General features: G+C 42.0%; 2 protein-coding genes across 15 annotated transcripts in view; one reads left to right on the top strand and one right to left on the bottom strand.

Moving 5' to 3' along the window:
- LOC139634674 (electrogenic aspartate/glutamate antiporter SLC25A13, mitochondrial) overlaps positions 1-16,138 on the top strand; it is a 47,283-nt gene extending 31,145 nt beyond the window's left edge. For all 3 annotated transcript variants that reach the window (XM_071501287.1, XM_071501288.1, XM_071501290.1), the window contains 5 exons: positions 4,620-4,760; positions 8,731-8,869; positions 12,560-12,718; positions 13,970-14,060; positions 15,134-16,138. In XM_071501287.1, the coding sequence (XP_071357388.1) occupies positions 4,620-4,760; positions 8,731-8,869; positions 12,560-12,718; positions 13,970-14,060; positions 15,134-15,317 (714 nt within the window). In that variant the 3' untranslated portion in view covers positions 15,318-16,138. The remainder of the gene's footprint in view (positions 1-4,619; positions 4,761-8,730; positions 8,870-12,559; positions 12,719-13,969; positions 14,061-15,133) is intronic.
- A 61-nt stretch (positions 16,139-16,199) lies between these two features.
- Positions 16,200-22,389, bottom strand: part of LOC139634675 (cytoplasmic dynein 1 intermediate chain 1) — a 54,585-nt gene continuing 48,395 nt past the window's right edge. For all 12 annotated transcript variants that reach the window (XM_071501302.1, XM_071501300.1, XM_071501299.1 and 9 more), the window contains 2 exons: positions 19,697-19,822; positions 16,200-16,991 (listed from right to left, as the gene is read on the bottom strand). In XM_071501302.1, coding sequence (XP_071357403.1) covers positions 16,881-16,991; positions 19,697-19,822 — 237 coding nt within the window. In that variant the 3' untranslated portion in view covers positions 16,200-16,880. The remainder of the gene's footprint in view (positions 16,992-19,696; positions 19,823-22,389) is intronic.

The raw sequence follows: 22,389 nt of genomic DNA on the forward strand, positions 1-22,389 counted from the left end.
GCAATATCACATAATTCATAATAATACTGCCAGATTTTTGAAAGTGATCAAAAATTGTCATTTCATGGTGTTGACATATTTACTTCATGACTGTGATCCGGCAGAAAGCTTGGCTGAAAAGGAAAGTAAAGCTGCTGCCAGCTCCACTGTTCAGGAGTTGACTAGAGCAGTATGGAAGTGGTCTGGTGATGAGATGTAGGATCTATAAAAAAACACACTACCACAGTTTGTGTTCTGTACATGTAAGAAGACATGAACTGCAAAAAGGGCAAAAACAACAAACTCATTTCAGCAGCTCAAGCAGAAATCTCAACAAACTGCGTAGCTGAATCACTGTAGCTGTTTAACTGTAAAGTACAATAAAGTAAAAGGACTGGTTTATTGAGAGCCACTGCTTTCCATGCAACATAAATGGCTGATTTTATTTCACACGGAAACAGTGGGGATAGGAATATACCGAATGTATAGAAATGTAATGAAAAACAGATATAAGACACTGTAGACTATATGTCATCATTCATGTGGATTCTGAATGACTACTTCAGCAGTGCTGGGAATCGGTTTGATCAGCCAGTGTCTGTTCATACCGTACAATTATCAATCACACCTCTTCACTGAGATAAAAGTTCCTCTCAGTTTTCTTGTTCAGATTCTCAGAGTTCTGTGAGACTGTGAAAATGTCCCAATATATTCAGCATGTTTTCAACAGTGTGCAAGTATTTGGTTCAAAAACAGTCAACATGACATATTTCAGTATCCACTTTTTTTTTTTCTCGATTAAAGATCCAAACATGGAGAGCCTCTCTTTCCCTCTTCATCATCGTGGCTTTTCAAAGTGCACTGTGCAGAAAAGATGCTGTGCTCTACACAGACAGTGTGTACAGTACTAAGGCAGCATACATCTCTTAACTATGTTTACCTGTTTTCTGAGTGCCGCCCCTCTGACAGCTGAGCAGACAGACACTGACCTGTTTGGAGGCCAGCAGTCGCTGCTTGTTGATGGAAAGTGTAGAGATCACACATGAAAGAGCAAACGCACATGCTGTACATCACACTCGCAAGAGTGTGTGCATGTATGACAAACAGAAGAGCACATAGGTGCACGCGCGCGCACACACACACACACACACACACACTCACACACACACACACACACACACACACACACACACACACACACACACACACACATGCTTACAGGGAGGAGACGAAGATTGACAGCAGCTGCTACCTGAGACCCCCCTCCAGTCTGTTACCTGCTCCCCTCCCATCATAGGTTTTGATCAGTGAGCTGTCACAGTCCACCCACAAACTATGTATGGCTCGCGCACACACACGCACACACACACACACACGCACATGCACACATGCAGTCTGTCCTCCGAGGCTGAGCAAATGAAAGAAGGTCTTTCACTCAGCCCTCTTTTGATGCTGATCACTAAAGCAAAGTATTTCAGGATACACAAGTCATTATGGCTTTAGCGCCACTCAGGCACATTCAATTGACCTTACTTGTTCTGGGAATACGTTTAAGAAATGTCTTAACATGGTACATTTGCTGTAATTTAAATTTTGGATGGCGATTTTGTTTTTTGAAAGAGACAGAAATAAAACAGTACAGTAACTCTAGGAAAGCAAATATACTGAAGAAGTGTTCTCCACTGTACTGGGTGTGAAAAGTAGTGGTTGCCTTTTTTTGATACAACCCATATGGATTCAGAAGCAGAACCATAACAGAGGCAGAGGCAGAGGATAAATGTAGTGGAGAGGAGTGTGGATGGATGGATTTTTCCTCTTTTCCTCCGTGAGCTGTCGTGACAGCTCCTTTCATCCTGGCTGAGGCCCCGGTGTTAGTGCTGGCACTGCACTCTGCCTGCCACTTTATCTCACTCACACACACACACACACACACACACACACACACACAGTGACACACTCACACATAGAAGTCGAACCCTCCTGAACCCTGTTTTAGAGAGGCTCCAGCCACAGCACATGAAATCTGTTTATATCATTTGGTAGCTGTGAAAGTGTTGGTTTGGACCACAGTGTCAGCCTCAGATCCACAGTCTATAAAGCAAAAGAAAGAGAGAAAGAACAGGGGACTAGTAATGTTTAATGACAGTCTGTGTTGTAGACTTAGCATATCTCAACACAACTTCTTTGACCCCTCTGATGTGCCGTTTTGTCTCTCACCGTTCTCTACTCTCCCTGGTTTTTTTTCTTATTCCTTATCTTTTTACCTCCTCCTTCTCTTCTCTGGCCTCTTAAATATACTCTTCTTCTCACCTCCTCCTCCTCCCCCTGCTCCCTCCTCTTTCCCCTCTCTAAACCCGTGGCTCAGCACCATTAAGCTCCAGTGCGGGTTGCCAGTTTCTAATGATTATTTGGTAAGAATGGCATGCTCCGTTGACTGAGCTGGCTGGATGCTTATCTGGCAGTTACTGGCCTGCATTTCAGGACTTAAGTTACACAAAATGCTTACTGGGTCATTGCTGAGAGGAAGAGTGGGGGTAAGACAAAATACAGTAAGACTTTGTTCATTTTCATTGTAAATGTATCACAGGTTTGCATGGTTGGTTTAAGTCTTTGTAATGGGTTTCTTATTCAAGCCTGACGGGAATTATGAAAACATTATCGGTGAATCTAACACATACGCACGCACACACACACACACACACACGGAGGCTGTTAAGTCCAAATGAAAGTGTGATTGTTATTTATAGATGGTGGGTAATGTGTTTAGCTGGTGCTAATCTCTTGTATGGCCTGAAGTGAGTGGTGCTGGGAGGAGAGGGGGGTCCTCAAACTTTACTAAGCTCTCTTTGCAGCACACACACGCATAGCCAGGAGCTGTGATGCGTGCATAAGGTGCTGATGTCCCAGGTTTCTAAGGATCACCTTGCCTTGTAATTACCTGGGAATCATCAGAGAGCCGGCGACGCTGTCACTCCATAATCACAACCCTCAACCTCTCTGCCTCAACCTCGACCTTCCCTCACTTCTCTTGTTTTGACTTCTGCTCTCTCTGTTTCTCTCACTATCTTTCTCTCTCTCATTAGCTCTTTCTGTTTATTTGTCTGATTTTTCTTTTCTTTTCTAATCATCTACCTCTTTGTCCTGGATGTTCAAAGGTTTTCCAGAATTATTTGATAGGAATGTGGGATGGTGATGGTAAAAAAAAAAAAAGCTCCACACTGTCACTCCTTTTATCTCATGTTGTCAGGTATAATTGTCAGCTCATCTCGCTGAACAATGTTGTTGTTTACCCTCCTTGAGTAAACAACATCGCCATCCCCTCCATCTCCGGTCTCATTAGAATCCAATTGAAGCAGCCAACACTGCCATGGGCTGGAGCCAATAGCCTCTTAATGCTTGCGCTATTAGCCAGCATGTAATCAACTAGGTTATTTCCATAAAACAAGTCATAAAGAGTTAGCTGTGAGATGTAGTGGCCTTGCAGCAGCAGCCCTCCTGCTATTCACAGCTTCTCGTTGGGTCTGGAAGGGAGGCTGTAGCCCACTGCACTCTGCTGGGAAAAAAAAGCGGCCGCACACACCTTCAATGAGACGATTATGATCTCTGTCTCTCCCTCCTCCCTCTCTTCTCTTAGGCAATATATGGCAACACTTAGCACTTTTAGCAAAAAGAACTGCCCATGTTGGAGATTGGCACTTGATGCCTTCCCGTAAGGCAAGAGGCGACAAGAACAATCCATCATTCATAACGAAGCGAATGAAGGAGGGGGAGAAAAGGAGAGAAACAACAACAAACAGACCAGGCCTATTTAAGACAGAAATGGCGCCATGGCAACCGATTGCTATCTAATTGCGATGTGCCGCCCTTTTGCGTGTAGCCACAGTTACCATGGGCAACTGCAGTGAGAAAGAGACAATATTAGAGAAGAGGAGGGAGATAGTTTGAGAGGAAGTCAGAGAACGAAACTAACAGAGAGAGGGACAGTGATTAAATTACATTAAGTCAGGAAAAGTCCGCCTTCCAAATCAAAATCTTCAAAGAGTGTAAACATCAAAAATCCTGTCGTCATCCCCGACTAGATACAGCTAACCATTTGTCTTGCCACAGCTCCACCACAGCATCTACCTCTTACACTTAAAAGCCCTGCCGACCTGAAAGGCAGAGGAACCAGTCTGAACTTGCTGCAGTGTTGTTGCCCTCCCTTCACAAGTACAGGTTAGCAGAAGAGTGCAAAGTGAGAGGTTAGGGAGAAAAAGAGAAGTCAGAGAGTCCCCGCAGGGTCTGTGTGATGAAGACGAACAGCTGACAGACTCGACTGCAGCAGATGGATTTCCCGGCACTCTCCTGTACTTTCCTCCTCTTCACGTTTGTTTTGCAGCTGGTTGCTGAGGCAGCACTATTGTTAAGTTACATCACTTGCTGCAACTGTGTACAAGCAGATAACAGAAACATTTTTTTTTCTCTTGATTGTGTCATAATGGTTTTTGTGAGCCACGCTAAATCTCACTATAATCTTAGAAAAAACTGGAATTTAAATTGGATTCAATTTGCAGCAGTACATCACAACATCAGTATCCAGTCCTTTTCTCTTCCTTTGATGTTTACTCTATTGATTTCTTTTTGTTTTTGTGTTCTTTCAGGCTGGCGGCTCCCAGGTGATCTTCACCAACCCTCTGGAGATAGTAAAGATTCGTCTCCAGGTGGCAGGAGAGATCACCACAGGGCCGAGGGTCAGCGCCCTGTCCGTCATCAGGGATCTTGGCTTTTTCGGACTTTACAAGGTGAGAAACAATGTTGAGGTCAGAGGTGCATTTAAATATAATCACACACATTGCAACTGGACACTGAAGGCTCATGTATAGCTGATGTTTTAACATTCACTGGCTGTGTGTTCCCATGTCTGATGCATTTATTGCACCATAACTTTTGTATTGGAACAAGTGTGGTGTGATCTTGTTGCATCAGATTGTACAGAATACAGAATTTGAACTTGTGAATGTTATATAAATGCATTGTTTATACACAATATAGAAATATATATTTATAAGCCAATGCAGAATTAGAGAGAGAATCAGCCAACTTCTCTTTTGAAAAAGTTAGAAAAAGAAAATTAATTTTCTATCATGATATCTTTGTCCGGTCTGATTTTCTCTGCCATGCTTGAGATTTTTTTTTTGCTCAGGTCCTTTTAGGATCAGAGAGTAGAGTTATATAACTGCGGGAATGCACAAATGTACTTTTCCTACATTTTTTTCCCCAGTAAAATTATAACTGTTGGTTTGCTGTGGTGGCCAAGGGATTAAGGCACTGAACTAGGGACTCCATGTTCCTAACTGGGGACCATGTCGCATGTCTCTACCCTCATTTCCTGTCATCTGTCTACTGTCAGTGACTTAAAATCTTATAAAGGCAGGAAGTGCCCAAAAATGTTATTAAAATGGTCACTGTCATGACACTTGCCTCCCACCAATTCCAGTATCCCAATGGACGCCCATTGTTGAGGTTAGTGTTCAATTTAGGTGAACTTTGGCCACTTACCTAGAAGGAAATCACTGTAGTGTGTGCTGTTATGGTTCATGCCGCTGCCTGGGAGAGCACTCTCCCCATTACTCTCCCCATTGGAAATAATGGCCTTGCTATGTGCAAGCTTGAACTGGTGCTAATGGTGTCCAAGCCCGATGTGTGTGTTTTTTCCCAGTGTTAAATATTACAATTGCAGACTAATTAAATCCTTGCATCAGATTAGGTGGACACCCGGGGATTTTATAATATAAAATACTCTGATGGGTTATTAGAAAGGATTTAAAGTACATTGGTTTCAATTGATGAGTGTTGTGATAAAGCAGCAGCCTGTTGGTTTCATGTCAGTCAACACACACAAACCCACTTTTTCATTTGTCTGTCTCATCTGATTTGTGAGCATGAAGCTCATTCGCTCCTGCCCCAGAAAAGATGGGGGGAGACGCACTGTTTAAAATGTTCACTTTGAAACAATCAAGTCATGCCTCTGAAGCAGTTAAAAAATCAGACCACTGTATGATATCGGTGAAAGGATACTGGACATTGACTACTTTAATGATAGAGCACTTGGAGAGAAGACTGTAGCTGTATTCAGGAGATTTCCAATTCTTAAATTGAAAATCACATTTATCTTGAAATGGAAGGTACACCCTTGGAAGAAGCCCAGAGCCATATTTTATGTAACACTAAATTCAAGTTAAATTATTTGGCAAATCATTGCCAGATGTCCAGTATCCCTTCTATTGTATTTTCATCAGCCTCACAACTCCACAACAATCCATTATTTCTCATCACGGTTATGACTCAATCATACGTGATTTTTCTATTAACTATTGTACAATTATACATATTACCTTACCCCACATCAGCTATCATTTAAATCAACAATTCTGTGTGGTCCTCTGTTCAAGAACAAGAAAAGGCACAATTTATGTTAAAAGCTGTATTTAACCTTAATTGCCATAATTGGTATTTTTCAATGGCACAGGGGCTAAAAATTACAGTGCTCTGTTTGAACATATTAGGGTTGTGTGATATTATGCACCAACGCATTGTAAAGCATGAAAGATTACAGTGCCATATTAGGGGCTAATATAGCAATATTGTATTGTTGGTGTGTTTTAAAGAATATTTCCTGTATTTTCATTATAATCTCCACTATAAATATTATGACTCCTAACATCAGTGGGTTTGTGCCAGTGAGGTGCACAGCTACAGTGTTTTTTTAAAATTTATTTAATTTTTTTTTTTGCAATGGCACCACTACAGAAGAGCTGTAGGAATCAGTGAACAAGCTGTGGCTACCGCTAACATTAGCAGCTTAACTGGCTAGACAGGGACATTAGCCCTCAGGGTGAAACAGAGCATGTGTAATTAAATTACATAAATAAATCCTAATGGAGCTTGGCAGGAGAGATTCTGCTTCGACTGTAAACACAATCAACTGTGAAAATGTCAATCTCATACCTGGGGTTGGATTAATTTGCCTGATTTTAGTTAAGTAAGACAATGGTAGTAAAGAGTTTCTCAGTGAAGATCAAGCCTTCCTCAGACAGGACTTAAATTTTGACAGTTTGCTCATTATTTACTACACTGGACCCTTATCTCATGTATCTGTGTGGTTTTTCCCTGTGTCTGCTGACGTGACCACCGGTCAGCACAGACAAATTCCATGTAAACCTTTTGCTTATGTTAACAAGGCTGTAAAGGAACGTGGGGCCTCCTCTTGTCTCTGTCTACCTGCCTACCTGTTCCTGTATTTGTGTGCTTGTGCACTGAATTTATGACTTTGTTGGAGTGTGTGTCCATGTAACTATTGTCCAAAAGAGTGTGTATCAGTGCGTGCATGCTCATGCAGACACTTCATTGCATTCATCTCCTGGTCCATGCATCGAGAGGAGACAAAGTGCATTGAGAAAGCAGTAGTGGTGTTGGTGTTGGTGGTGGTGGTGGTGGAGGAGGGGAGGTGGGGACGAGACGAGCTTCAGCCTGCAAGCCCCAGACGGGCTGGCTCCGGAGGGGCTGCACCCAGGCACAGAGCTGCCTTTGTCAGGGTAATTATCCTGACGCTCACCCTCCACTGGTGGAGCTACTGGTTGGTAGGGTGGCTAACGCACTAGCGCCACCCTTCATCACAGGGGGAAAGCTGTCATTGTAGGAATATGGATCCAGCTGATGTTTAAAATATATGTAGTCATATAAGTTTACTTATGTGCAGAAGTACATCAGAGGCATTTTGCCTCTTCTGAATTGCATTTCATCTTGGTGTAAAAGGACTCAATAGATGCACTCTCGCTAAGCTGCCGCTCTGCAAGTGCATTACCCAACTCAACACCATTACCCTGATATTAAGGCTTCCAGTCCCAGTCCCTGTGACGCTGCTTGTCTGTCCTGCCTTGATAGAATCTCCCAGCTTTCAGCAGCCGCTCGGGCCCCAGTCAGCGAACAGGAGGGACAGGCAGACAAGAAGTGCCAGAGGAAAGAGAGGGAAAGAGATAGCCCAGGTATCTGCCAATTCTGTGTGTGTGTGTGTGTGTGTGTGTGTGTGTGTGTGTGTGTGTGTGTGTGTGTGTGTGTGGAGGAACTAAAGGATTATCCCATAGGAGTTAAATGAAGCCTGTCCAAAACAGGGAGACCCTGCCCGGCTCTTTAAACGCCTTCTGTTGACTGTAGTTGCTGTATCAAGACGGTGGCAACGTGCCAACAGGCTTGAAATACAGCAGGAAACTCAATAGGCTTGATGATATAGTGTTGTTTACAGTGGCAGACAAGGAGCCATCTTCGTCAGCCAGTCTGTCTTCCCACTCTTTTTTTGTTTGTCAGCTTTGCTTTGGAGCTGCCTCCCTCACCTGCTACTGAGGACACAGATTGTTTGAATATGCAGAGACATGATTATTCTGGCATGATGTGGTCAATATTTCATTCTGCCAAAAGAGATCCAGGAGTCTTTTGGAGGTAGTTTCATTGGTGGTGACTTCGGTTGACGCTTGAATATCTGCTTTGTGAACAGACAGTTGATGTTTCATATTGTGGTTAGAAAAAAAACCCATAATCCATCTTCAACGCCCAGAGCCAGAAGTCAAGGTTTGAATCCCCTGAGCCCCATCACTCTTTCTCTGCTCCCCTTTCTGTTTATCCTTGTCTCTGTTTTCTCTCTCTGAGAGTTTAACTCTAAACCCAGTATTATGACCTAAAATACCTCTTTCTCCTCCTCTAACTCTCTTTCTTCAGGGATCCAAGGCTTGTTTTCTGCGGGACATCCCCTTCTCAGCCATCTACTTCCCCTGCTATGCTCACATCAAGGCTTACCTCACTGAGGAGGATGGGAGGATAGGGCCAGCCAAGATGCTGTTTGCTGGAGCTCTGGCAGGTAAAGTACCTCTCACCACACCATCCTTACTGCCTTAAAACTTGAGCAGACAAGGGACAGGGAAAGTTACCCACGCTATCCATAAACACAGTCAAAATCAAAAGCGTCTATGTGTGCCATTTGTGCTGCATGAATTACAAAGTATTTATGGATTTGTCAGATTTAGACCAAATTATCTCATTCTGGGATCAGTCCTCTGTTGAGGAAATATTGCACCTGTTTGATCAGTATCTGGCTGTTACTGACCGTTACATGGATCAGGTATTGTCCAGATGTGACTGATCCAAATGAAATACAATAATTTTGTCAATGTCAGTTACATTCATTAACTCCCTCAGTTTTTAGCAGCACAGCAATCCCTGGCCTCATGTTAGGTTTCCAAAAAATTATGTCTGCGCAGTGTTGAAAACAGATTTTAGATTTGGGGAAAAGAGAATATTGCTTGTTAATCAGTATCAGATTAAGGAGAGAAAAAGTGAGATTTGTGCATCCACATGAATAGAGATATGACAAAATATAAAATGTGTAATCAGACCTGTTAAAGGCTGCATTTTCCTTCTTTAAATAAATTACAATTACATTATTGTAATTGTTGACAGACTATATAATCCCATGTTGTGTTGTAGAGTATGCCTGTGACTTTCACATGAAAATACAGTATTCTGTAAAACATCTGACTGTCCTCAGTGAGCCAGAAAAGTCAGCTTCAGTTCCTGACCCAGTGTGTTTAAGTTTAAGTTTATGAATTAAAATCCTAGCACAAGTCCAGTTTTGAACAAAGTGTGCGAGCAGATCTCACTCTGCTTTCTCCTCAGACCTTCACGAGCCGGCAGTAACAGTAGCAGAGCTCAGAGTTTGGAAACCAGGCAGCCTCCAACCACAGGCTCCATGGCGGTAGCTGCTAATTAGAGCGCTGCTCAGTGATTGGGGACTGGGGTTTTGGAGCTCTGCTGCAGGGAAGCGCCTCACATGCCTGCCAACCAGGCCGCCAAGGAGGCTTTCCAATCCTAATATAATGTACATGCACATACACATGCATACAGGGAAGCACACACTGTTGCACAAACATGCTTGTGCATACTTTATACATGTTCACGCTGCAGGAATGCGTGCAGTCCTGTATATGCATTAGCGTGGCCACAGAAGTGAGCAAAGAGACCAGAAGGACCAAAACATCCACTGATGACTTAACTTTATCGTCTCCCTGAAAATATGATCTATTCAACTTTTGATATTGGATTTATTCTAAAGAAAACACTAATAACAGCCCAGCACTCTCCTGCCAAGTTAAAAAGCTTTAGAGCATTTGCATAAAAGACTTAATATTTGTTTTGAATCCTCAGAGATGTGTCAGCAGCACTCTCTTCTTGACGCAGAGACACGGCACAACACGGAAAAATCATAAATCCAGCCTCACTCCTCCATTTTTACTCTGGTTTCTCACCACAAGACTGGCAGCCACGGCCCACAGACTCTGAGCTGAAACGAGCCTCATGATTTCTTTATTTTTTTCGTTACGTCGACACATTTATCATCCCGCTTTCACATATATTTATCAGCGGTTGCAGCATTCTGGCAATTAGTGTTTTACAGTCAGCACAGGAAATTGAATTACACGCTCAGTTTGTGCAGCATTATTTAGCCAGGCATTAGTCTGCTCTATGAAGAACATAGTGTTGGCCATCTCTGACTGACATTAGCTGTATGTGAGAAAAAGTTTTTGGTCTTATTAGCTGTGGGGTGTAAGGAACATCCTGACAACTACTGTCCAAGAATGGGCCATGAATGAATATTAATGAGAATGAGTCAAATTTTTGTCCATGACAGGGTATGGTAATATTTTTATTCTAGTCATGTAGAGGTGAAACAGTCGATTTATAGATAAGTCAACTGACAGAAAATTAATCTGCAACTATTATGATCATTATTTAATCGTTTGAGTCACTTTCCAAGCAAAAATGCCAAACATTTGCTGCTTTTAGCTTCTTAAATGTGAGTAATTTCTGCTCTTCTCTATTTTCTGTCAGTGTTAAAGGTACCCTGTGGACTTTTTGACCACTAATAGTAGCGCTATGGAACAATGTTTTTATGAGCTAGGATGCACATGCACGACATACAGGCGCATGCACGAGCATGCAGTGGCTCGGTTTACATTAAGCTGTTCCACTGATCCACAGTTTGTGTTGGAACGCGGCAACAAGCTCAGCAATGCACCAACAAAAGGCAAGGAAGAAGAAGACTTCTAACAACCAAACGTGGGTGTAAACAATGCATGATTTTAAATATTTTTTTAAAACGGGCTGCAAATGTTTTATAAGGGAGGAACTTCAGCACTTTTGTTAAGCTCTCAAGGATAAAACACAATGTCTGGTGAGAAATACTGAATCTAAACATCATGTTTGTTTTTGTGTACAAAAACTGCACAGAGCAGCTTTAACGGCATATGTTTAATGTTCAGACAGGTTTCTGAAAATGTTTGAAGACACTGTGACCTGTGGGAAATTGTGATGGGCATTTTTTGGACAATAATATTTGTTTGGCTGTAGTAATATTGTCATCCTGATTTTCCATATTGTAATTTTGTTATTTAGATCTATTTCTGTACAAACAATATCTTTGTCTGAACTCGAGAAGGAATCCCTCCTCTGTTGCTGTTCCTGAGGTTTCTTCCACTTTTTCCAAGGGTTAAGGATAGAGGGTGTTGTAAAGCATGACAATAACACTCTTAGCCCTATAGTCTTACTTTATATTTATCTCAGACTTTTAAGACTTCACAGAAATGTTAAATGATTGATATTTGAGGATATAGTATGAACACAATGTCCTTCAAAAAGACTGTTTAATTGGTATCATATGATGTACCACTGCTGTCAGTTATTCTACAGTTCAAATCTGCAATTTTTAATATTTGCATTTGCAGCGTCAGAGTTTCTACATTAGCTCTACTTCAGACCTCTTTGCTCCTTTCCTCTCTCCTCTCCTCTTCTCTCTCCTCTCCTCTCACCTCCTCTCCTCGGTTCAGTGCAGGTGGTCAGTCTCCACCAGTTGCTAGTCTGCTACCTAATGCTGAGTTGATCAGGCTTGCTGAATAGCTCGTTTGGCCGTTACAAAAACCAAGAAGTCAGACTAAATCGTCAAGAGGGCAGTTGATGGTAATGACCGAGCCATCAATGATTGAGCCCATTCATGGTTGAAGTGGCTGGAGTGGGGACTTTGCAGTCACTCCCTTCAGTCAGCCAGTCACTTTCAGCGGCACACGGGGCACAGTGTGCATTGCTGTCATTACCGTCCATTGTCTGGCCCCTTTCAAACGGCTGTAAGAAAAGTGGGAGAAAGAGGAAAGGAAGAAAAAAGGTAGAGATTAAATAATGGCCTCGCTGGTGGTATGGATTGGTCGATGGCGAAGTGATAGGAACTGGCCCCTACTTGTGTATAGTGTATGTATGCTCCAGACTTGCTGCAAGATGGCCAAGATCCAAGATGACGTGTTTTAAAGAGGGAACAAAGGGTGCTAAAACCACTCTATCAGATGCAGTTAGGATGATATGCAAGATTTCAGTCAATCGCTGATGGCCGCTTCTACAAATCAGCTCATGTGTTTGGGGCTGATTTAAAAAAATGTGCTCTATTTAGAATCAAACACATCCAACATCACACAAAACTAAACAGCTCTTGGATTTTTCTGTCCAGGCATGCCAGCGGCCTCTCTGGTGACCCCAGCAGACGTGATCAAGACCAGGCTACAGGTGGCGGCACGCGCCGGTCAGACCACCTACAGTGGCCTGGTGGACTGCTTCTGGAAGATCCTCAGAGAAGAGGGGCCCCGCGCTTTCTGGAAAGGAGCTGGAGGTATATTCATGAAGTAAAACATCTAATAACATAAAAAAAGAGCTGTAGTGAATATAATTTCAAATTCCTATTTTCCAACACCCACACCGCCACAGTTAAAGTTTGAGGTTCTTACAAAAATCTCTCTTGAGCTTTTCGGTCCAGCCGCCATAAACGAGATGAGAGAAGCTCATAAAGCTGGATAGAAACGTAGATATGCTCATGTGAGTGGCCTTCAGTTATTACCCCACACTCTCGAAAATTCACTTAACAAGCAGCAGCGACAGCTTTACAGCATTTTTTTGGCCTGGTTTTCGCCTCTCGTGCTACATACAGGTTGACCTACCGTACTGGCGGAGGTGCAACCTGGGAAAAGGAAAAGGGCAGTAAAAAGTACTTGCATCACCTCCTCGTTTTTGTGGGGATAAAAGGATTTAATCTGTTTTTTTATTTATGCATAATATTCTCATAAAAAGATGCTAGAATTGAACAGATAAAGCAGCAAAGGGCTGTGCTCTTTGCTTTAACATATTTCCAACATATTATAATGTAATTTGAATATGGGACATTTATTACACAGGAATCTGAACAGACTTTAGATTGGACAGTTTGTCAGTGTGGAAGAGGGGAGCTAATTTGTTCTAAGTGCTGTGATGTTTTTACTGGGAACTTGGCAACATTCTGTTTAGTAAGACAAAAACAAAACTTTATTTTGTAAATCTGAATGATTGCTTAAGACTGAGGCGACTGTTTACAGACTAAACATTTAAATTAGATAAGAAAAGAAAACGTTTATCAGGTTAAACTTCAGGCTTTTTTGCTCTCTTCTGCTGTTCAGTTCACATTTTCACATTCTTCATATAAATATATATTATTTGAAAGTATATTTAAGGTTTATAGAAGTACCTAATGCTTTTTTTCTTTTGGGTTTGAATATGTTTTACTCTAAGGTGTATGTTATATTTTCTGGGGTTTGATAAAGAATAATGTTTTGTCATCCCATATGAAATGGGCCAAGTGCTGGGCATCACATGGAAATGGTTATACTACCATTATTGTTAATTTAATCATAATTTATTATTTGCTTGATTGATTTAAGTTAATAATAATATAAGAAATAATGTTCACATTAAAAAAAAAAAAAAAAAAAAAAAAAGTTTGGTTAAACAACCTCTGACTTGATTACGCCCAAACCTGAGCCCTTGGTTAAATACATGTGTGGAGTAGTGTCTATATGAATTTGAATAAACTCATCTCTACCTCTTCCTACAGCTCGAGTGTTTCGGTCCTCGCCTCAGTTTGGTGTGACTCTGGTGACCTATGAACTCCTGCAGCGCTGGTTCTATATCGACTTTGGAGGACAGTAAGTCTCATTCTGTTTTACTGAATTCCTTCACTTGGTACAGTTGTTACAAAACTCTCAACCACACCAAAACTTCAGTTCCCCTAATCCGCCAGTGAATGAAGCACAGACATTTTTTTGTAGACAGAGCACTACATCTAGTTCATCCCGTCACCCAACACCACCACCTCTTTGATCAGGCTTGATTTCAGTTTGCAGTAGCTGCTCTTAGTGTTCGTCCTCCCTCCCCTGCAAAACACAAAGAAATGCCACAAGACCAAAAATAATTTCCATGCACATAAGTTGACAGACTGAAGCCCTCGCTCAGAGCGCAGGATGTGACAATTTTCTCAAGTTCAACAGTTTTACCGAACCGTGATCAGGGCAGACATGTACACGTACTCTCCCTACCTCTGGGACTGAAACGAGCTAATTTTCCTTGTCCAAATAGGTCACTTTCAGGAATAATCCTCTATTTCTGTGAAGTTAAAAAGGTCCAGTGGGGAAGGGAGGCAGTGAACCTCTCAAAATGACTAAGAAAATGCTTCTTTTAATGGACAGCTGAGACTGTGTTGCACACGCATGTTTTGGCTTGATGGCTCATTACTTTTATATGAAGCTGCCTTTCTCCCAAAGGCTCACAGTGAAACCAAATCAACTGCAGATCCAGTGAATAGTCAGTGTGGTTTGGAGCGAGTTCATCTGTGTTTCTTTGCTGTCCGTGACGTGTTGGCAGCGAATCACAGAGCTCGGTGTGAAATCAGTGATGGATTTGGTTCAGTTCTGTTTAAAGGGAGAAACATTTAATCGCTCCACCTTTGATTTCCTATCAAGATGTTTATTTCTGTGGTGAACAGCGTTTCATATGATAATATTAATTTAAGATTTAATAATAAAGATAATAATACTCCCGTCTGTGCACGCTCACTTTCTCCCCTGTTTGGTTAAAATAACATCTTGCACCATGTTTAAGTTGTTGAACAGTTTTCCCTTTTACTCCACCACCTTTTTTGCTTTGCCTTTCTCCTCCTCCTGTTTCTCTGTGCCTCTGGCTTCGTCCTCCGTCTGTCTTTCTCCCTCTCTCCACACCACAGAAAGCCGGCTGGCTCGGAGCCCACCCCCAAGTCTCGGATCAGCCTGCCGGCGCCCAATCCCGACCACATCGGAGGCTTCAGGTTGGCCGTGGCCACGTTCGCTGGCATCGAGAGCAAGTTTGGACTCCATCTCCCACGCTACATGGTGGCGGCCGCGGCAGCAGCCCCTGCAAACACCCCCTGAATCAATCCACAGGTGGGGAGGGGGGATAAGCGAAGTGAAAGAGAGGGCTTGAATGTTTTTCGTACAAAAGTCATTGTAGTATTTTAAGTAACTTATTTAAAGTAATTTATTTTCTCTTATATATAAATCAATATATATGTATAGTAATGTATTATTGGTGAGCCAACTTGCATGGGTTACTCAAAGAAAATTCTTTGTAGGACTCATGCAGCATTTGTTTCACCTTTGCTTTCAGCTGGTACAGTATATGCACACAGGCAGTAGAAGGGCTGGCAGACATTGAAATATACCTTAACTGCTTTGGAGAATAGCATCAATAACTACATACAGCTGCAGCTCTTTCCAGTGTCTTCCTATTGTTGCTATATAATCAAAAGCACATTCCTCATATGATCATATAGCTGGCTGAAGAAGGATGTATTGATCATAAGTGTGGCACTCCTGTATATATGAGATATCCAGAGACATATTTTCATATCTATACGGCTGTTTTGATCCTGAGTTGCTCATTTGATCAAATGTATCTACAAGAATATGACCAAAAAGCACTTGAATGTTAAGACACAGTGTAACACTCTGACTGTACACGATGTTTACTGTTGTGAGATGTTTGGTTTCAGGTCTAAATGCATGCAGATGTGTAAACATCTGAAGGAGAGAGCTGGCACCAACTGCAGCTCTGTAGTGTGTCATGACTGAGTATTTAAAATTGTACAGTACAGAGAATGTAGGAGTTTCAGATGGTGTGTAATAATTGTGCCTTACTGTACGTATGGCAGCAACATGTCTACTGAGAGTAAAGAGAAACTTATATTAGTAAACTGAATGTATGCTGGAGTTTTCATTCCCACTGTTTGAATGCACAGAGGAAAAAGCAAGACATCAGTTCATCAGCTACGCTTTAATGGTAAACATAGCAGATTTAACAGTGAGCACTCTGGAATACAATATACCTCTTGTTAGCTGTTACTGTCCGTGAAAGAATATACAGTTGTAGCTCTCGTTCAGAACAAAAGACACTTGATTCTGTTTCCGACACCCTGAAAACACTGACATCAAGCAGCCACAAAGCCCCACCTGTGAAAACGTCACCATACTGACTTAATCTGGGATATTTCAGGAATGTGTTGCATGCAGGCTTAATACAGAGAAAAGAAGCACAACATAAAGTGAACGTGACATTTTGTAAACAATACGTGACTAGTCTATGGACCCTGCTTTATTTTTACGGTAGTGCAAAGCGTCGTTACAGTACACATATCTTCATAAGGCTGCCACTTTGTATATACTGTAGGCTCACAAGTTGCAAGCAACAAATCACCTTAATTCATTAAACGAATAAATAAGGGTGGACAAATCAGTAGAACTCAACAGTTTACCCATTATTAGACAGTTTGCATTTACAGGAGAGCAAATGCAAAAATAGAATAAAAGTGCAATCTTGTTGGAATCAGACAACATGAAATCGGAGAAACAAAACCGAGTGAGAAGCACATGCTACAGTGACATCAAGAAAAGCACACCAGGTCTCTGATTCGCTCCACTTTGGTTTGGAGTCCTGTTCTATGAAGCCAGCTCCATAGGCCCCTCCTCCTCGCCATCTGCCCGGTTCGCACGGATCTCCATCAGGGTGCGGGCGAAGCGCGCCCAGTCGTCAGTGTGAGTCACAGACAGCTGAAGGAAACAGCACAGAAACAGGTACATGGTGTTAAGGACTGGATGGACACATCTGCGTGGTGGTGGTGTTGGCACCACACCCGGATGTTTGCATGTTAACAGAACTCCTACTGTCACTGCTTGTTATGATACCAAAGAATCACCTCTGATGCACGAAGACCTTCATTTTTACTCCAGACTATTTTCTGAATGATAACGATGGGAAATCAACAAAGATAAACTGTTCAGAGCGACTTTAGCTCTACGTGAAAAAGCACAGCCCTCTCATCCATTTGCAGACCTGCCAACCAAGAAGAAAGTCAAGTCAGTACCACCTGAAGGAAAACAAATACAGCACTACGATCGGTCGAACTCTTCTTCTTTTGCTTTTCAACTTAAGGTACTTGAGCACTGCAGCATTAAGAAAATTATAAGGCAGCACCAGCGTTTTGTGTACTTTAGAGAGACAAGTCCAGTGGTGCAGCAGTAATGCCAAATCAGAGGGTCCCAGGATTGTCTGGCAAAAAAGTTGAGCCAGGCTCCACTTTTGCTGCAATGCAAAGTGTTGTTATCTGGCAGTGCACTGTGTTGGCTAATCAAATACAAATATTCCTGGTAGATTACTTTGTAACAACAGATAAAATAGTTGCTGCTGTTCCAGAGTTGTAGCATCCAATCACACACACATCATAAACTGCAGTGCAGAGTGGCAGCTTCTCTGATCTGTTGCATTGTTATTAACTCAGGGCTGACTTCGGTCTGAATGCTTGAATGCTGTCTACAGCTATGCAAGATGTGACGCTCAACAACTGACTGACATTATCATCCACTGCTAGCATGGTAACTGCAGAGAGCATAGCGCTAATAAAGGACTTGTCAAACTGAATGTTGTTGCTCTTAAAGTGTATAGCAAGAGTCGTGCACTGTAGGAGTAAGACTGTGTGGGACAGAAGCCACGGCCGCCACCCAAGCTGTCTGCAACCGCTTTGCATGGCCAGGCTGTAATTAAACAGGAACCAGGAGGAGGGAGGGAGGCAGCCATTTTGAACCCTCCAACCCCCCACTGAGCTGGGCCGGCCGCAGCAGGGGGCTCCTCCAGAACATCATCTATATGTGCCTGAATGGCTTCAGCATTAGCAGCGTTTTAACAGCGGCCGAATGTAATCGAAACACTGTTAATTCTGTTGTCAGACAAATCAGCATGTCATGGAACAGCATCAGACCACTGACCCTGATCTGCCAGAGTTTTGTCCCATGACAGAAAGACTTGCGTTTTATGATTTGGACTTTCCATATAGTGCCACACCAGTAGAGGACTATTCAAAACAGCCCTAATACCTGCTGATAAATGACCTAAAACTGTTTTGTACTGAGTAAAATAACACTGATATAAAAGTATTTTGCTTTCCTGGATCCCTCTCAAGGTTCGCTGTTGGTCCCAGGACCACACTGCTCTGGATGGAATTGCTGGCATCTCTTTTTTTTTTTTTTTTTTTTTTTCGCATGCTGTTCCTCGTTTTAGGTCTATAGGGGGAGTTTCTAGTGAAATAAATAACCCCATCACCACCACCACACACACTCCTCTTTGGAGTCATAAAACCTTTCAACCCTGCTCACTTTTATTGATGACTCTTCATTACCATCAACCCAGCATGGAGGCCGCCGGTTCAGCTGAGCCTCTCTCCCAACTTACCACACAACAAAAAAAGAGGCTAAAATTAGCCGCGTGGCTAGGCTAACGCGCCCTCACATGGGGATCCTAACCAGAGCCCTCCAAACATGAGAGAACATACAGGCGCAGGCAGAGTGGTTGGCCGCTTTGTGGTGATGGCAAAGTCATGTGGAGGCCATTTTACAGTGACACGAGAGAGGAGAAAAAAAAAATTCAAACACATACATCCATGGCAATGCTGACAGTTGGGTAAACATACAGGGCTACAAGACCTAAAATGGTTGGTTGTGGTGCATGTGGAGGTTTTACTGTGAAAAAAATGCACTTCTTTCTACTCTTTTAGTTCCTGTCTTTCAACGAGCTCAAAATACACCAAATATACAAGAAACACTAAAGTGCAGTATGTGCTCTGAACATGCAGCAAATGCAAGTATGTGTTTGTAAAATCCAGATTCAGTCACTAGTAACATACATAATTTCCCACCACATGACACTTTATTTTGGTAAAATCAGGAAAGAGGGATGCATTTCTGATGAGATGTAATTGATGTTTCATTCAGCAAGACCACACACTCCACTTTTAGGCACTAAAATCTCTCAATCTACTGTAAAACAACTTAATTGCAATAGCGCAATACATTTTGGTGACTGTAGTCCACTCATGCTTTTGGCACCTAGGGTGTAATTAATTCTTGATTGTTTGAAAACGAAGTCCGCGAGAACCACCGGCTCTTTGCATCAGAGCACTCAAAGTGAATCCAACAACAATGAGCAGATTTTTTTTTTTTTTATTTCTAACCAGAGCCGGCTGCCAAAATATTAATGTTTTATGTGGGAAACACTTCAGTGCAGCATTATTTAAAATGTCAGTTATTATTCTGTAATAATTAACCTGTCCTTAAAGCAATGAGCGCTACTCTGCTGTTTTTTTCTGGGTACAAAAAAAAAAAAAAAAAAGATTCTGCTCACAGACATAGAATATGTTCCTGCTTTCCAGTGAATGTATTATGTGATTTCATCTATTTGTAAAGTGCGGGATTATTATCAGTACCTCTCCAGTGTCGTAGATCCAGACTCGGCCCTCTGAATCACCCACAGCGACTTCCTTTCCTCCTGAAGACCAGCGGACCCTGTTGAGGGCCGATGCACCCTCAATGGTCACACTTGCAGTTGGTACCTGGTGAAGCAGTAAACAGAAATATCAAAATGCCACAGAAATTTTTCCACCAGTGGATCACATCACATTTGAAAACTGGGTTATTCTGACTCTGACTCTCTGACCTTATTTGAATGAACTGAATTTGGGGGCCCTTAAAAAACCCACAAGAAGAGCGATTGATTTCACAGTGAAATACTTCAATGCTATAAATTCAGTGGTGTTTATATTTCATCATTAAGTATTCAGTAGTGGTTAAATTTCACATTTATGTATTCAGTTGCTAAACTATTATAACCTTTCTTTGCTTCCATAATCTGCCGCACACTGTCTGACCTCCCCTTTTAAATCAGTGTAAGTTCCATGTGAGGAGGCAAATAAACCTTTATGAAATCCTCCACTACATCCAAAAGCAACAAAAGCAACAGCACCTCCAGGCTGCCACCTGCAGGCAATGACGGTTTCTTGCTTTGTTTTTGCTTTCTTGTTTTGGTGTGTTTGACCTTTTATATTTTATTTATGATAATGCAGCTCACTGAAAGTGAATGGGTTAGTTTGTAAGTTTGTTACAAGCCAGATCTAAACACAAATGCTCTGAAATAAAGATTTACACTTACAGCATGTTTCTTGAGTCCCAGTTTCTTTTTATTTAATGACCTACTTGATGTTTACGCTAATCTTCTTAATGTTTATTGGAAAATGGGAGCATTATGCCATTATAGTCTAATTTACAGAACAAATTTACCACATAAAAAGGCCAGCTTCATCCAAACACGTTTGAAGTTAGACAAACATAGCTGTCAAATTTACAACTTCTCATTCAAATGTGGACACAATATTTACTTTATAATAACTGCCTTCATGTTTGCTGTTGTGGGTGAGCTGATCCTCTTTTTAGTCAACAGCGGTGCTCGTGTTGCACCTTTAAAAACCAAAAACCATCTGTAGTGTTTCCATAAACTGTTCCTGACATGTGGCAGGCGAGTCTGACACATGTCACCGGTGGAGACAGAGGCCTTGGCATCGTGTCGCCTCACACACCGAGCTCCTGCGTATTTAAAGCAGTGCTAACCACAGACTGACTGCCATTAGTCTGCTAGCTTCCACCGCTCCGCTCGAGTGGATCTGTACTGTATCTGTATTGGCTGTATACTTGTGTGTGTGTGTGTGTGTGTGTGTGTGTGTGTGTGGTGGAAATGAGAACCAGGCGCGCTGCACTGCTCCGTTAATGTCGTTATGACTGTGTGTTTTTAATATGACGGCAACAATGGGAAGTCTGTTGCTATTAGACCGACTGTGTGTGAGTGAATGTGTGTGTGTGCATGTGTTTGGTACATCCGTTTGTGTGTGTGTGTGCGTGTGTCTGAGCAAATGTTTCTCATAAAGCACATTGTTAGCCGAGTTAGGCCATCGATAATGAACTCTTCCTCTGTCAGTGAAAAGGCCGCTGTTGAGGGAACCATGGGAAACTTGTCATCTGTGCTGGAGAGAGAAGGCACAACACCAGTGATGGGATCAGCGATTGAGAGTGGGGTTAAAAACAAAAAGAAAAGAGAGATTAGAACAGACAATGGAAATGATTTCACCCACGAAATCCAAGGTGATGAGACATGAATTTTATGTATGTGAACAGTGCGAAGGGGCTGCAAGAAAATGAGTCGAATAAAGAGCAAAGGAGCATTATGAGAGAGGGAGGAGAGCATCTGTAGAGATGCAGACTCATATTAAGGTTGAAGGCACTGTGGGTGTTGTCTCCATGGAAACCAAGAGCGAAGGAGAATGGAGGATCCTTTTATCCCTACTTTTACCTGAGTGATCAAAGGTTTGGTGCCTACTCCTCTACGAGAGTTGTAGCAAAGTATGGTTTTCAGCCTCACAGCTGAAGTTATATTTTCATTATAAAGCAACTTTGTCTCTCTGCTCTTATACTTAAAGGAACAGTAAATGGACTGCAAGTATATAGCGCTTTTATAGTCTTGTCGACCACTCAAAGTGCTTTACACTGCAAGCTGCATTCACCCATTCACTCATACAATCATACAGCACTTTTTCTATAACACTTGCCCCCGGACACATTGACATGAGGACTGGAGGAGCCGGCTTTCGAACCACCGACCTTCCGATTAGCGGATGACCTTCTCCAGTAGAGGTAGAGGAATAGCTCTGATATTTTGGTAAATGTGATTTTCTTCTTCCTTAGCGAGAGTTAGATGACAAGATTGATAACACATTCATGTCTGTGCAGTAAATATGAAGCTGCTTCGCTTAGCTTAGCTTAGCATAAAGAAACAGGGAGCCTGGCTCTGTTCAGTGCTCACTAATGAACTCATTGATCTTGTTGGGTTAATTCAAACATAAAAATTAAATAAAATCAAGCTGGAATCATTTCCTGATTTTGAACAGAGGCCTAAGAATTTAACCAAAAATTTGATGTAAAATTTTGATACTGTAGATTTCATCATTTCAGTCGGTAAAGTATTGGGTATGATTGTGGTACTGATCTTCTCAACTAAATCTGGCCAAGAAAATGAATAAGTTTGTTTGCCAAAATGTGCAATTATTCCTTATATCAATTACAAACTGCAAAA

The sequence above is a fragment of the Trachinotus anak genome, unplaced genomic scaffold, assembly GCF_046630095.1.
Source record: "Trachinotus anak isolate AG129_WGS33_773 ecotype Australia unplaced genomic scaffold, CSIRO_AGI_Tana_v1 ptg000016l, whole genome shotgun sequence".
Classification (NCBI taxonomy): domain Eukaryota; kingdom Metazoa; phylum Chordata; class Actinopteri; order Carangiformes; family Carangidae; genus Trachinotus; species Trachinotus anak.